The 15,769-nt window shown below is 41.7% G+C and overlaps 1 protein-coding gene across 1 annotated transcript in view; it reads left to right on the top strand.

Annotated features, from left to right (window-relative positions):
• The window catches only part of FRMPD4 (FERM and PDZ domain containing 4), a 712,471-nt gene that overhangs the window by 543,133 nt on the left and 153,569 nt on the right, over positions 1–15,769 (top strand). Inside the window, exon 5 of the mRNA XM_006906031.3 lies at positions 7,846–7,962. Coding sequence (XP_006906093.2) covers positions 7,846–7,962 — 117 coding nt within the window. The remainder of the gene's footprint in view (positions 1–7,845; positions 7,963–15,769) is intronic.

Here is a 15,769-nt window from a genome sequence, read left to right as displayed (position 1 = left end):
AGGATCAAACATCCTCAAGTTCAGATGCTAAGATGTGGAGCCGAGTTTCAGTGAAGCTCTGTCTGAATCTAGTCTCCATGGTTTGGTCTGATGTATGGTTTATTCTTCCCTTGATTATACAGAGATGGTAGCGGGCTGTGCATCTTTCTACATCTTGCCTCCCCCACCCCATTTACTTTAGGATCTTTCCAGATCTGTACACAACGAAATTCTTTTTTCACAGCTGCATAGTATTCCACTGTGTGTTTGTACCATAGTTTATTTAATTCAGCTTATACTGATGGGCTCTTAGGGCAAAGGGTATACATATTTGCAATTTGTTTCAAGACTGCTAAATTGCACTCCACGGGAGCTTGTTGGGATGCACTCTGAACAATATATGACAATGCATGTTTTCCTACGGCTGCACTAACACCATGCATTTTCAAACTTTCAGTGCTCTCTACAAATTCTCCAGTAAATCCACCAAAAATCCATACGGAACCATATCCTTTTCTCAGTTTCTTTTGATCAAAATAAAAATTTAATTATAAAAGGAATACGTACTTATTATAGGAAACAGAAAACCAAAAGCGTACAAACAAAACCCCACTTCAGTCTCACCACCCAGAGATAGCCACTGTGGACCCATCCTTCCAGACTGTTGTTTTATGCCTATATACACAGGCATTTTTAAAAAGTAGATCGTGTTGTGTATATTCTTTTTATAGCCAACTTTGTTTACTTGGTTTTTAGCTGAAAGATACCCATTGTTGGATGAGCCATCATGGCGGCAACCAGCCCCTCTTGTTAAGCCGTCATGAGGTTTAAGACGAAATAACATGTCCAGGTGCCTAGAGCAGTGCCTATCTAATAGAAGTTATTAAACCCATGTTCCCCTTGCCTTCTCCCCCGGAATAACAGTTGAGGAAGGCAGGGAGCTGCCATTTCAATGCCTAAGATTCTGTGGCCAGTACCATCATGTACCTTGGACTGCTCTATTAATTCAGTTCACAGTGAGATTCTATTATGTGCTTGACACTGGCCTGAATAAGAGAGATAGAAAGATGAAGAAGATCTGGTCATTGCTCTCACAGGTTGTGCTCCAGATTTGCATATGCATTGGCATGGTGTGCTTACCTGGGAGACACAACTACAAACTCATGAGCATGGCCAACAGCATTATTGTGAAAGGGGCTCAAGATTTGATCAGCTGACTGTTCCCACATTTAGCCCTGAAACGCCTCTCTAGGCATCTTTGCCCAACCTGGCCAGTCTGCATCTGTTTCCTCCTGTACAATACAGGGCTAATTATAACTATCCTTCCAGAGCAACAGAGTTGGAGAATTCAGTGTGTTAACAGATGCAAATGCACTTGAAAAATCCAATGTCCAATTCAAGGCAAAGCTGCATCTGACTTTAATGACAAGCCCTGTGTGCAATGTTTGGGGGCTCGGGGTATGTGTCCTCAGACTCAAGAGGTCTTGAGTCTGTCAGGATTGTTTACAGAGCAAGGCTAAAGTTTGTATGTTCAAATTTTTGGAAGAAGGTTGTCTGGCTTAATTCTCCTGTAATTCTCCCAGATACCCAAATGGAAACAAGTAATTCCGTAGTCTGCTGAGAGGCTTGTGTAGAAACTCATGGATGTATAATCACACAATCTAGTTCATTGTGTGGGTTGGTAAATCATGCAATGAAGCAGATAAAAATAATCAGAAAAATGTTGAAATTTGATCATTAAAATATATATCCAATTTTGTTTCTGTAGTTATGCTCTCGATTAATAATACATTCCACTTGACTAAAATGATTCGATAATGAATATAGTTTTGAGTTTCTGCTTTTAAGAGGCTTGGCGTTAATTTTTTAAGTAGTTTTAACTGCTTGCTTTTTCCCTTTTACTATATTTTCCTGTCCTCGTCATAATAGAAGTGAAATCTTAAAAATAGTTGTTGGGATGAATCTTACTTCTGTCCACATGGCTTTAATATTATTTTCACCCTATGACTGTAGCTGTCTTTACTTCCACCTGCACTTGAAGCTGCTAATAAGGGGCCACAGGATAGAAAACTATTACCTCTTGTATGAGACCATGACACTGTACTAGAGCCTGATTGCACGAAGAGATTCACATTCTGAGATAGGAGAGAACGCAACCTAATTCGGAACGTGTCCATGTGTCAACAGCATGGTTAACTAGAATCAAAGACTTGGTTGGTTAGTCTGTTTCCCACCGATCCGTGGGAACAAGAAATTGCAGGACAGGACCACCTCAACCCTAATGGGGCCCATGAAGTTTGTCACAAAAGGAACAAGGCTGCCACCAAACTTGAAACTTTTTAAATTCATCCAAAACCATCTTTCGTTCATTTTTTCTCACTCCCTCTCTGCTTCCTTTACCTTAACCCACACTGCATGTCAGCCTTGAACGCCATCTGCTTGCAAATTGTGTGAAGTTAGGAGTTCTATTAGTTTGTGAGTACTGTAACCCAAACACCATTTAGAGCAACATAAATGAGAATATGCTTCACATTTTGTAACACCATCTGTAATACTATGTGTCCTTGGGTTATTCTGAAAATAATCTTTGTGAGTCCAAACAGATAAGGATGATCGAATTCAGGGTCACGTTTTATTTTGCTGGATTTGTATTGTGTCATTCTATGTCAGGAACGAATTACTGAATAGATGTAGCTTATCTGAAATGGACATAATTAAATTCTCAGCACCAATTTCAGAGGATGCAGCTTAATCTTGGCCCCTGGTCGTAAATACTACCAGAGACATAAGTAGACTCATAAGTCGAAGTCATGCTTAATTATGACAGTGCACGCAAAATGGAATTTAGAGTTGGAAGCCTTAGGCTTCAGTCTTGGACATTCTCCTGACTAGTTGTATAACATCAGCAGGAGCTTTGTACAGGGTGGGTTTGAATGTTCTCTCCCCTCTTCGCCCCCCATTTCTACCCCTAGTACAATCTATGTGAAACATAGCGCTTCCCGCAACCTGCAATTCCCTTCCAGCTGGTTCTCTGGCTTTATTTCCCTCCAGTGAAGAAAATTTAGTGCCTCCACTGGACGTGGGCAAGTTATACATTCTCTCTGAGCCTCAGTTTCTTCATCTTTAAAACAGATACATTAATGCTTTAGCAGGCATTCTGTCGCGTGCTGAGGCAGGCTTGTGAGTCTCCAAAGAAATTATTTACGTAGAAGCGCTGTTTAAACTGTTAGGGCAAATACAAAAGATACTTTCATTGCTATTACAACCACTTGTAACACAGCATACCAGTTGATGAAACAATTCTAAATGGGTTCGTCACTGTACTTCAGGGCTTAGGTATCTCATTTATCTGCACAATATGTCTGCGAACTAGATGTTATTTTCATTTGACACCAAAATAAAACCCAGAAAGACCAAGTAATTTGCCTAAAGCTGTGAAGCTATTAACTGGCAAACCTGGAATTTGAAGTCGTTTTCTCTGATATAAAGATCCATTTGACTTATCATAATTGGGCTTCCAGTGGGAACATCGAGGCGGCTGGTTTTTTGTTTTAAGTCTATCGAGCACTAACTGTATGTCAACTACTGAGCTAAGAATCGTACCTTCATTACTTTATGAGCTAAGCAGGGGCACCATTGTCATTTTGGCTGGATCTTTCTATGTTCTGGGGCCCGTCTTGAGCAGCGAAGGATATTGAGAAGCATCCCTAGTGTCTACCTATTAGATTCCAGGAGCATCTCTCCCCCAGACATGGCCACGTGCCTCCTGGAGGCAAAATCACTTCCGAGTGAGAATCATTGTTTGAGGCTAATTCTGTTTTACAAGTGATGAAAATAAAGTAGAGTTTAGGGTCCAAGGTCACAGAGCCAGTAAGCAGCAGAATTTCTGTCTGTCTGACTTAGGGCTTCAGAACTGGATCTCATCACCCCCGCCCCCACACCCCCAGCATCCCTTTTTTCTCATATTGAGGTGCGTTTCTAAGGAAACTCAGGTCACCATAGCAGGTGACTTTTAAGAGTGTGCCTGCCCCTAAGCCAGATTCGCCATCAAGATTTGATCCAGGGATGAGAGATGTACACACAGGAAGAGACCTTGGGTTGCTTCCACCCGTGGTCCCCACACAAATAACTCTGCGACTGTGCCTGTACCCCTCACAGCTGTTCTCACTTCATGTAAAGTATGAAGATGTTTTTTCATCCAGGACAGTTTCGATCTGTTGCAGAGAATAGTTGGGTGAAGCACAAAGTTGCAAACCAGTTTAGTCAGTCGTGGGGAGTTTCTAGAGGGACTGAAATAGCCCTGCCAATGTAGGTCGCTATTTTTAAGGCTGAGCTAAGTGTTTGAAAGTGGTTCACACAGCCATGATCTCAGGTTGAAGTCACAGAACATCGGAGTTGCAAGGAATCTCAAGGCCTGGCCTGTGACAAGTGGAAATTGACCCTCTGCACCAAGGATCACACACACATAGCAGGGATTAATGGCTGCTCGAGAAGACGGTCTGATATTTTCTTCTCCTTTGACAATGGCTGAACTCATCAACTTCTGACCTTATAGGAGGGTCTAGCTGGGGCTGGCTTCAGCCCCTTCAGCCCCCTCTTGCCTCCTCTTGCCAGACTGGAAAAGAATAGATGACCAAGCCTTTTCTTTCACCCTTTTTCTATTTTGAGACTAGATAAAGCCATTTATACTTGCATCACTACCCAAAGTCCTGGGTTCTCTCGAGGGGTAGGTAGAGATTTATTTAGCGGATACTTTACAGCACATACCATACTGTGTTCTGGGCATCGTACTAAATGCTTCCCAAAACTCATTTAATATTTTATCAAAGATGCGGTCCTGTTACCATGATCCCATTTTCGCCATATTATAGAAGGGTATCTGGAACTAGGGGTTAGTTGCTCAAGTTAATGGAAAATAAGTGACAGAGCCGGGGTTGAAGAGAGACTTATTCTAATCCAGTGGGTCTCAGACTTGACTTGGTACCAGCAAGGCCTGGAGGCTGGTAACACAGATTGCTGGGTCAGCTCCATCACCTCAGAGTTTGGAGTTCAGTAGATTTTGGGTGATGCCCAAGAATTTGCATTTCTAACAAATTCCTAGGTGCTGCTGCTGCTGCTTCTGGTCCTGAGACCACACTTGGCGAATCTCCCTCTCCAGCGGGCAAGCTCTTAACTGCCACAGACTGCTACTCCTGTCTAGTCAGTATTAGAGGGGGCTCCAGGCCACACAACCAGGGGCTCCGCTTTATACGCACTGGCCCTGCTGCTGCTCTACAAGAGGCCACCTCTTTGCCTCCAGGTGGGAAAAACTATCTTTCAGCAGTGATGGGATAGAGGGCATTCGAGAGTGCTGGAGAGTTTGGTGGAGCCACAGAAATGCGAGCTGGGCTAGATGTTCCCTGGAGTGGAAGGTACTCTCCCAGCGGAGAGTAAACCGCCATCTTCCAAGGCTAGATATGCTTGGGGTAGACTTCTGGTTATCACACTGTGTGGAAGCAGAAGCCAAGTCCTTCTATAATTATGATCTTCGTCCTTGATTTTCCTCCAGACCATTATGGTTCGATTTGTGTTATATTTTTTTCTACTTGCACTTCTAGTTTGCTAAGTCTCACTAATGCTTTTCCGACGCACGTATTGTATGTGAACACATTGTCAACATGTCGTTTTAATTATTCAGTTATTCGTTTTCTATCAGCACATGTCCCTTGACTTGAATGAACTCAAATAACGTTTGTGAATTTTTCCGATATTAGCATGACACTTGGTGTTTCATGACAAAAGGCTTTATTGGAAAACAACTTGCTGAGCTGCTGTGTACTGCTTCCTGAACATACTGTACAGGACGAAATGTAGTTTATAATAACATTCAGCCTTCCTCCAGCTCATTATTACAATTCTGTATATTACGCATAAGTTGTATTAGGAAGCCTGCGTCTTTCTTTTAATGATTTAGACTTCAGGCTTGGGGGACGGAGATGAAAGAAGGGAAAAGAGACAAGATAAGTTACTGTATTTGTTTTTAATAAGTTAGTCCCCTCTGGGAAAGCTTAACATTCTGATATAGCACATAATATAGTAATCCAGAATAAATGTTGGAATTCTCTTCATAGGCTTCTTTTTACTTACAAGAATATTCTCTGTGTCACCTATTACTATACGAATGCTTTTACAAAACTTTTTAATAACAGAGGATGCTGCGTTCGTCCCTCTAAGGGCTTGTTTTCTTGGTTCCGCCTTAGAAAGCAGTGCAGAAAAATTGATGTTTGTTGTTAGTACCTCAGGATCGAAATTCATGTGTTCGCTCACTGCAGGGAAGCAGCACGTTTAAAAAAAAAAATCAGAGGAAATTGCCCCTGCTGACTTTTGCATGATGAAGAGGAACAGAAACAGTCGCCATGTCTTTTTTTTTTTTTTAATAGTCAACGGATAAGAAATAACTCAATGGCGGCATTCTAAATTTGCCAGACCTATATTAAGTTTGTGAACTCTTTTGCTCAACACACTTTATGAAGGATGTGGGAAAACTGAAAGGAAGTTAAAGAAAAGTGACAGAGTTGGTTAAAATTATGCAAAACAGTTCTTCTCCAGAAAACTTACAGGAAATGGGCTTATTACACCTGGGGGTGAGTGTTGGGTTATGGTCAGATGTATGAGTTGGGTGGTAGGGGTGGGAGTTGGGTGAGTTACCCTGGGGAATTAAAAGTCTCCCCTCCTCAGAGAAAGGTTGACACCTCTGATTTGAGTGTTTGCTACAGGAAGTCAACAGTTGTACATGTCGTACAAGTCGGCTGGGGGCTTTTTTCTAATTGTGTAAAGGGCTCCCTGGTACACTATTGAAACACAGATTCTAAGGCCCTGGAAATGTCGTCACTGCTTTTCCCCACACACCTCGGTCCAGACTGTAATTTGGGACCACCCAGAGAGGACATTGCAGGCTTTTCAGAGCAACCTCACCTGGAGCGAATGGCTTAAATCGTGAGGGATGCTAGTGGCTCCTAAAAGGTATCGCTTGCCTCCTTTCCGTGGTTAAGCTCTGAAGGAGTTTTGGACATTCACGACAGAATGATGGAATTTCTGCAAGTCCTGGCAGAAGCAAGTGGCCAAGACCCAGTGATGCTGTAGAAACTGGGCTCAGGCCTTTGGTTACGGATTATAACTGTGCTGCACTGTCCATCACAGCTCCTTGTCACATGGAGTCACTTGCCCTTCCCTCTTGCTCTTGGATAGTTGTGCTTCTAGAAAATTCTGACTTATCCTTTCATTTTGCTGCTGAGTCACATTTAAGGTACGGACTGGAAATTGTAAAAGCTAATGTGTGCATTTTCCTTGCAAATTAAATTCAGAGGTACTGTGACTCACCTTGACTAGAGTGTGGTTTATACGAGTGGAAATCGTGTCTTTCAGTCACAGGAGCCCAGGAAACTGAGGCTTGGAGTTATTCGTTTAAGACCCATAAAAACTGCAATCTGTTGTCTCGTGATATTTATTTATGTGCCAAACTGTCCCAATACCTAGTCTCAGGATCACCTAGAGAATGGAAAGTGTACAAAACTTTTGTTCAAAATCGGCTTGTTTGCCTCCGGAAAGTTACTTAATCCTTTTGAGCTATTCATTGTTTCCTCATCTGTAAATTGGAATAAATACGCTTACCTTATAGGGCGTCTGTTTAAAAAGTAAACATGACATTATAAAGAAAAATCCAGAGCGTGGTACCTGATGCAAAACAGTCTTTATCGTCGTTTATTTAATCAGTTGAGGATACAGCGCACAGCTGAGAGGAGCAAGTCCCGTGGCCCTTCTAGAGTTTGTCTCAGAGGAAGTATGCAGGAATCAGGTATAATGATGCTCTTCTTCCTTTTTTTCCAGCCACAGGACGAAGTCTTCAGGCTGGCCGCCTCCCTCAGGAACCTGGGGCTTGAACCAGGTGCCACCCTATGGATGGGAGATGATGGCGAACCGGGATGGACGGGACTGCTTCATCAGGTAGGTTGAACAGGTGGCCTGAACAGTAAAATCTTTGGCTTTTTGGACATCTCTGTTTTGACCCTCTACTCAGAAAAATTAATCTACTTAAATTAGAGACTCACAAGTATTTAGAAGCCATTACTCAAGCAGCTGGATCTCCTGTGCCTTCGCGCATCTCGTAACATGAGGTTGCTTTGTTCTTGGACAGGTGCCACCTTAGAGTGACAGTTCCTGCTGTAGCACGGTAATCCTGAGTCAGAGCAGAAGCGTTCGTTAATAAATCCAAGGCTGGCTGTACTCATTGGCTGAGGCCAACATTGAAGTTTGACAAGGGAGAGTACCAATGTATAGGATGCTTTCTAGAAATGGTCAAGACGGAAATGTTACTGACTCACCTGTAATTAGAAAAGTCAGCTAAGAAGATCATGTACATTACGAGTCGTGTTGTAAATTGCTCACACTGACATCAGCTAAGGTTTTGGATTTTGGTGGTATTCTTTTTTTTTAATTGTGGTAAAATATATATAACATGAAATTGACCACGTTAAGCATTTTAGTTGCACAGTGTACAGTTCAGCGGCATTCAGTGTCTTCACAGTGTTGTGCATCCATCATCACTATCCATTTCCAGAACTTTTTTTTTTTTTTATCATCCCCAGTAGCAACTTTGTAACCATAAACAGTAGCTCCCTCCTCCCCATCTCCCAGCCCTTGGTGAATTCTATTTTACTTTCTGTCTCCCTTAATCTACCTATTTATGTACCTCACCTACGTGGAATCATACAGTATTTGTCCTTTTCTATCTGGTGTAATTCATTCAGCATCATGTCCTCAAGGTTCATCCATGTCGTAGCATGTGTCAGAATTTTATCCCTTTTAAGCCTGAACGATACCGTTGTGTGGATATGTATACCACATTTGTTTATCCATTCATCTGTCAGTGGGGCGTTGGCTTGCTCCCACCCTTTGGCTCTTGTCAATAGTGCCGCCGTGATCATTGGTGTACAAGTGTCCCTTTGAGTTTCTGTTTTCCCCTTTCTTGGAGCTCGGCTTACAAGTGGAATTGCTGGATCAAATGGTAAGTCCACGTTTACCTTTCTGAGGCCCCATCAAACTGTTCTCCGCAGCAGCTGCAGTGCTCTGGTGGTTTGCAGTTGTCTGAGAAGAATATTTAGATCACCCTTCTCACGACGGCAAGGGTCCGCCCTGCTTTCTTCTCTCACCTATGTGAAATGTTCATAATTAGGGGAAATCAGAGACAGAGATGTGCAATCAGGAAGCACGGTTTGCCCTACTCTGATACAATTGAGCAGACATTGGTGGCCCAGGGAGAAAAAACTTTCACACCACAGGCTACGTTCTTTGTTTCAGCCAAGCTGACTGTGGACTGATTGGCAAACATAGGATCACCATGAAGTGGGGGATCATTTTTATAAAAATTAAATTAATCTGCCAAGATTAGTGATTTGGTCTTCAGGCCATCCCAGCACCTCTGTGTTAGGACCATTGGAAAGTAGCTAGGGGGACAGCTCATGTGGCTGTCATGGCCAGTTTCCCAGTCTCCGAAGCCCAAACTTCTCCCTAGAATTGCTGCTGAGGGATTTGCCTCCTGGGTCCATCCTAGGAAATTCAAGTTGCCCTTGAACATGAGCCTATCCCAGGAGCCTGTGGGAAGTGGCCCACTGGCCCTTAAAGGCTTTCCTAATGACGTGCTCTCAGAGGAACTACAATGACAATGGCAGTGGGAGTAGAATCTCCCAGAAAGCTCCAAGATTGGAAGAAAGGCCAATAGTTTTGCTCACACACTAGATTCTGAATAGTTAATTGTACTCGATTTGCCCAAGTCTCTCATACTGCTAGAAAGATGCTATTTTGTGATATTATACGGTGCCATCTAGTTGGTAACATGGTCATGAATATATGTAATTGGCTCACTTGAGGTGCCCTAGATGCTGTGATCCAAAACAGTGAAAACTTCTGCCAAATAAATGTAATTTAAAAAAAAAAACGTGGATTATGAATTGTGAAGGTATAGCTCAGACTTCTCCAATTGCAATGAATTTTTCTTTTTCCTTGGTCGGATTTGGGTTCTGCTATATTTCAAGCCATTTGATTAATGGTTAGAAACCAGAGCCAACCCAGGTGGCAATTTAACATTTACAGTGGCCTAATGCCAACTGTTAAAATATGTAAGAGGAAATCAGCAATTTGATAGAGAAACTTGCACTGGTTACCTAACGGCAAGTTTTAAAACCAAAGTCACCACTGTGACTTTTTCAAATCTGTGGCATTTGTTTTGTTTTGTTTTGTTTTTTTAACTTGGAAAGTAAGTTTCCACAGTCTTTTCAGAGATATTTTTTTAAGATGTCAAGAACACTAGTTCTTTGGAAAGTGTTTGTTCTTTCTTTGTCAGTAATGAGTTTTAGCAATAATATAAATCATTCTGATTTTTTCCTTACCTACTGAGTAATGTCCATTATAAAGAGATACTCTAATTACCAGCGTTTCTGGGGAGCCTGGGTTTGCAGTGTGGAGTATATCTCTACTCATTAGTTTTAGAAGCTAAAAGAACAATTTGAAAATTAATCTATGGTTAGTAATGAGCACCTTCACGTTGAATTTTTCAATCTTTTACATAATCTCTTTGAAAGAGATTAGATGTCTTCATTTGTTTTTTAATATTGTCTTAGGATCTAAATGATAACCTACACCAGATGATCGTTTTTGATGGCGGTACACCTACTTCTAAATGATGGACAAAGCTGTGGGAGGAACCGGGCTTCACGTGTTCCAAGTCAGAGCGTCATAGCTAAATAATGAGATAATTCTCTTAGCATGGGTCTTTCAGAACGTGGCCCAGGATAGTTCCAAATGTATTTAAATTTCATATTCCCTCTCTCATATCCCCAGTTATTTAGAATAAGATTGAACAACCTGGTTTTTTTTTTATAAAGCATTATTAATCCATAGGGTTAAAAAATTTGTAATGCCATTATTCACATGTTAAAGTACATTTGTATAATGTCGTATAGTCTGCAGACTAGTGGTTATCAACCTTGTCCGCACATTGCAATAGCCAGAGGCAGAAGTTCTGATGCCTGAGTGGTTTAGTCCATTTGGGCTGCTGTAATAAAATATCACAGAATAGGTGGCTTAAACAGAAATCTATTTCTCGCAGTTCTGGAGGCTGGGCACCCCAAGATCAGGGTGGCAGAATGTCACGTTCCTGGTGAGGGCTCTCTTCCTGGCCTGGAGACAGCTGTCTCCTCACTGTATACTCACTTGGCAGAGAAAGAGAGAAATCATCTGTCTGTTTGTGTTCTTATAAGGGCACTAATCCCATCATGAGGGCCCCACTCTCATGACCTTCTCACCTCCCAAAGGCTCCACCTCCAAATATCATCACATTGTGGATTAGGGCTCTAACATGTGAATTAGGAAGGAATGCCAATACTCAGTCCATAGCACTGGGTCTGGAGTAGAGCCCAGGAATAAGGAATTTCAGAAGCTCCCCGGGTGGTTCTAATGAACAGCTATGCTTGCAGCTCTAAACTACTTTTGTGCACGTGACCTCATTTAATAAGGAATCATTATCTCAATTCCCAGATGATAAAACTGAGACTCAGACTAAAATGGCTTTCTTTTTTTTTTCTTTTTAGCATTTTCTTTTATTTTACTATTAGTTTCAAGTATACAGTGCATTGGTGAGACATTTATATAGTTTATGGAACAATCCCCCCCGATTACTCTATCACGCCTCTGGCTCTACACACAGCCATTACCTTACTGCTGACTGCATTCCCTATGCCGTGCTCCCCATCCATGCGACCAGCTATCAACTACTAATTTGTACTTCTTTAACCCTTCATCCATTTCTCCCAGCCTCCCAATCCTCCTTCCCTCCGGCCGTCACCACATTGTTCTCTATATTTCTGCGTTTGTTTTCGATTAGTTTGGTTTTTTTTTTCCCTTAGATTCTGCATATAAGTGATATCAGATGGTATTTATCTTTCTCTGTCTGACTTATTTTGCTCAGCATAATAACCTCTAGGTCCATCCACGTTGTTACAAATGGTAGGATTTCATTTTTTTACGGCTGAGTAACTCCCAAAGTTTACACACATGTACCAAGTCTCAACACATTGCTTTTTCAGAGAAACCAGATCCCCCATTAAGGAAGAGCAACTTTCCTTGATATTATTAGAAAAATATGAAATACAGTTTTTCGAGGAACAGAGACCATTGCTTAAAAAAACGTGACAGATGTAAAATTAAAATTTCTCAGTTTTTTGTTGTTGTTGTTATTACCAGTTAAGAGAGAGAGCAGAGCAGGGGAAGGGAGAGAGACAGATATGATGAGAGCAACTATTAGGAAATGAAAGTCTCAGAAAAGAGAGTGTCTTAGTGAGAAATGGATAAGAGAAGAAGAGATGAATCGAAAAAGAAATGAAGAGAAACAGAAAGCGAGATACTCTGAGATGCTTGTTATAGCAGCATCGGTAAATAATAGGTATGGGTGTAGGTGTGGATGCAGGTGGATATAGATATAATAATGGATATGAATAGAGATTATATATATATATGCAGATATAGATGGATATAGAATATAGATACAGATGATATAGGTGACATAGACATACATGAGTAACCATACAACTGGGGACGCCCAGGAGGCTCCTGGTTTATGAGTATTGTTCTGACATATTTACTGATACCTCTCAGAGAATTCTGCTTTGGATTATACAACATAACTCTATTTATATATCACACTACCGAAGTTTAGAAAATCCTTTCAAGACATTAGATTTCATTTAATTTTGACAACTGTCCTGTTAGGTAGTTAAGGCACATAGAGGAATCTCCTTTTCGTGGAAAAAGCTCGGGTTCAGAAGGACTGGGTTCTCCACGTCCTATGGCTCGTCACATCACTGTTTGCACCACACCTTCAGACTCTAAGGCCTTGGTCCTTTTGGCTCTGTCATGGAGTTTAATCCATACTATATCCCTCGATATTCTATAAGGATCCCCAGCCCTACCAATGTGTTACCGCTCAGCTCATCTTCACCTGTCCCTACCGTACCCTCCCCACTCAACATCCTTAGAGATGGCCTGATCGGCCTGGTTAATCATGTGCTTCTTTCAGAAGCTCTCCTTGGCCATACCCGGCATCTTTCCACCCAACCTTTATTGCGAGTACTCTAAATGCTGATGATACCAGGAAATGAGTGAGACAAGTGCTTGCCTTCAAGGATCTTAGAGTGTGGCAGAAGTAATAAGTAAAATAATAGAATATGCTTTACATACAGTGGAAGTCCCCAGGGAGGAATTAATTTAATCCATTGGAAGCAGAGAGGGCTAGTCAAGGAAGCATCCGTAGCCGAGGGCCTCACGCTGCAGAGAGTCCATCCACGATTCTCAAGCGATGTCTCTCTTAACCTCTATAGAGACACATAACATGTATACCAATAAGAGAATAGAGAGTATTATGTGTTACCACTTTTCCTTTTTTGAGTTAAATGGAGTAAAAACATGCATGTTTGTGGGGGTGGGGAGAGTTAATGCAAAAATAATATGCCTCATTAAATTTGGGGCTTTGGGTTTTGTAGATTGAAGGAAAAATTAAAACATGCATGAAATAAATATTAAAACACTAGCTGTCAAGATAGATGATTATAATGAGGCAAATCGAACGGAGTCTGGGGATAGGAATTGGGGTGGGGGTGGGAGAGGAGACTGGGGGTCATTTCCAAACCACATGCCCTGATTTTCCAAGTTCCAAGTTTCAGAGGCTTTTATATTTCTTTTTTAACTTGCGCTGGCTTTCTGGCCACTGTCACTTCTTGAGTCTACAAAAGTCGCCCTGCGCATGTATTGGACGAGACACACTGTTCTGTTATTCCACCAGCAATTCCCACAGCGGATAATTAAACAAGGTCACTCTCTTCATAAAGCAGAAGGATTCAGTTCTGAAACCTGAATAGTGGAGACGAGTAATGAGACGTGGAAATTTCCCCTTTGTTCTCCAGCATGGACTTATCCCCAACTTGGATGGCGTGTGGCCATTGCGATCTGCCAGTCAAGTCAGTAGTCAATGTGAAATGGGTCTTCAGCTCATCTGTCTCCAGAAAAGAATAATCTGGAAAAAAAATGCATGCAGTTTGTATTTTGACCAACCTCCCTTTTTTATTAACCACAGCAGAAGCCAGTCAAGTCGGTGTGACGGGATTCTGTCATCATGGAAATTAGAAATGGCAAAACCTTACCTCATCCTTACTTGTGAGCCACGAGTTATGCCCTGTAGGCTTTACCCAATCTAATTCAAGTGTCCTAAAGAGGAAAGAATTTATTGAATACCTTTCCACATTATTTAGTAGTTCTAGGGATGGTCTTTGGTATATTTTTTCTTGATTTTTACCCCAAGATTTCCTAAGAAAGTCTGTCAGTCTGTGGGCGAATCCCTTAATCCGTTACTTTGTGCCGATTGCCCTTGAACTTTTCCTCTCTAGAAATTTTTTTAAAAAGTCAAGAAGACTTAAGTTGTAAAGTTGGATAGGGATATTGTGGTTACACTCACCATCCCTGTGATATTTCATATTTGAAGCATACGGCAATTTCCTGCTTTATCAAGCCTACGTTTTTAATACACATTCAACAAAGGACGAATGAATCTGAGCTATTACATGAGTTGTTACCCTTTGCTTCTGGTAATAAAATGCAGAAGGTCTTGGTGGAAATTAAAAGTTGTGCCAATAAAAGAAATGAGAGAGATCTATTTGATGTGGGTTGCTCTGTTATTTTGTGAGGTTTTAAATATCCAGAGTTAAGAACTGGAAATTAGAAAAGAGACAGTTTATTTCACTTTTGTGTTTTTGATGAAGAATTGTCAAATAAAATATATCGCTTCCAAGTACACACAATGATTTCTGCATAAAATGCAAATAATTGCCTCATGGCAAGAGCAAATGCCATTTAATTAACAGAGTTCCTTAGGATCCAAGTATCCAGTCAAGAGGAGGAAGGTATATTATAATTTTGGGATTGCAGGAACAAAGTAAACGTGATAGTGTCATTACATGAAATGAAAGGTAATTATGTCGTGTCAATAGGAAAACTCCCAGACTGAACATTAGGAGCTGTTTATTCCCTTTGTTGGAGCAGATTTGTTTTCTTTCAAATTTGACAAAGTACCGATCCGCTGAGTTAATAATCTCTGCTCCTAGCTGGAATGTAAGTGTGCAGAGCTGATGGAAAGACTTTAAACAGAAAGGCTCTGAAATCACACTGTCATTGCAGATCGAGCTGGGCATGTGGCGCAAAGAGCTGTGCTAGGCAGGCTTCTCCCATATCAGAGGCCATTTCATTTTCCCTGAGCATTCGTTCTTGAAACTTTGCTGGTTTTCATAATCTGGCCATCACCCTAGGACGAGTCCTAGAAACGGCCGGCTTCTTTGTCCGCCGGGCCCAAGTCTCCGACAGGATCGTAATTATCTGAAGTTCCTTGGGCCACTTGACCACAATGAGGTTGGGACATGCACATTTGGGTGGAGCTGTGGACAGCAGGCTAACTGGTCCACAGGGTGGCTCTCTCTTCTCCTGAGCTTTTATGTAGCCCCTAGGGATGGACATGAAGTGGGTCACAAAGTCCATTCGGAATCTCAGGGGCAGCCAACCTGTGACAAGGAGAAGCACCTGGATGAGCAGGTTTCCATCACAGCCTGTAATTGAAATGCGAGCCTGGGGCTGCCGGCCACCCCTGGATTCTTCCGAGTGGCCTTTGGATCTCTTCTTTCTGGGTCGAGCCAGCCCTTGCAGAGAGCAATTTTGA

Source organism: Pteropus alecto, unplaced genomic scaffold, assembly GCF_000325575.1.
Source record: "Pteropus alecto unplaced genomic scaffold, ASM32557v1 scaffold511, whole genome shotgun sequence".
In the NCBI taxonomy this organism is placed as follows: Eukaryota; Metazoa; Chordata; class Mammalia; order Chiroptera; family Pteropodidae; genus Pteropus; species Pteropus alecto.
This window is presented reverse-complemented; position numbering and strand designations above follow the sequence as displayed.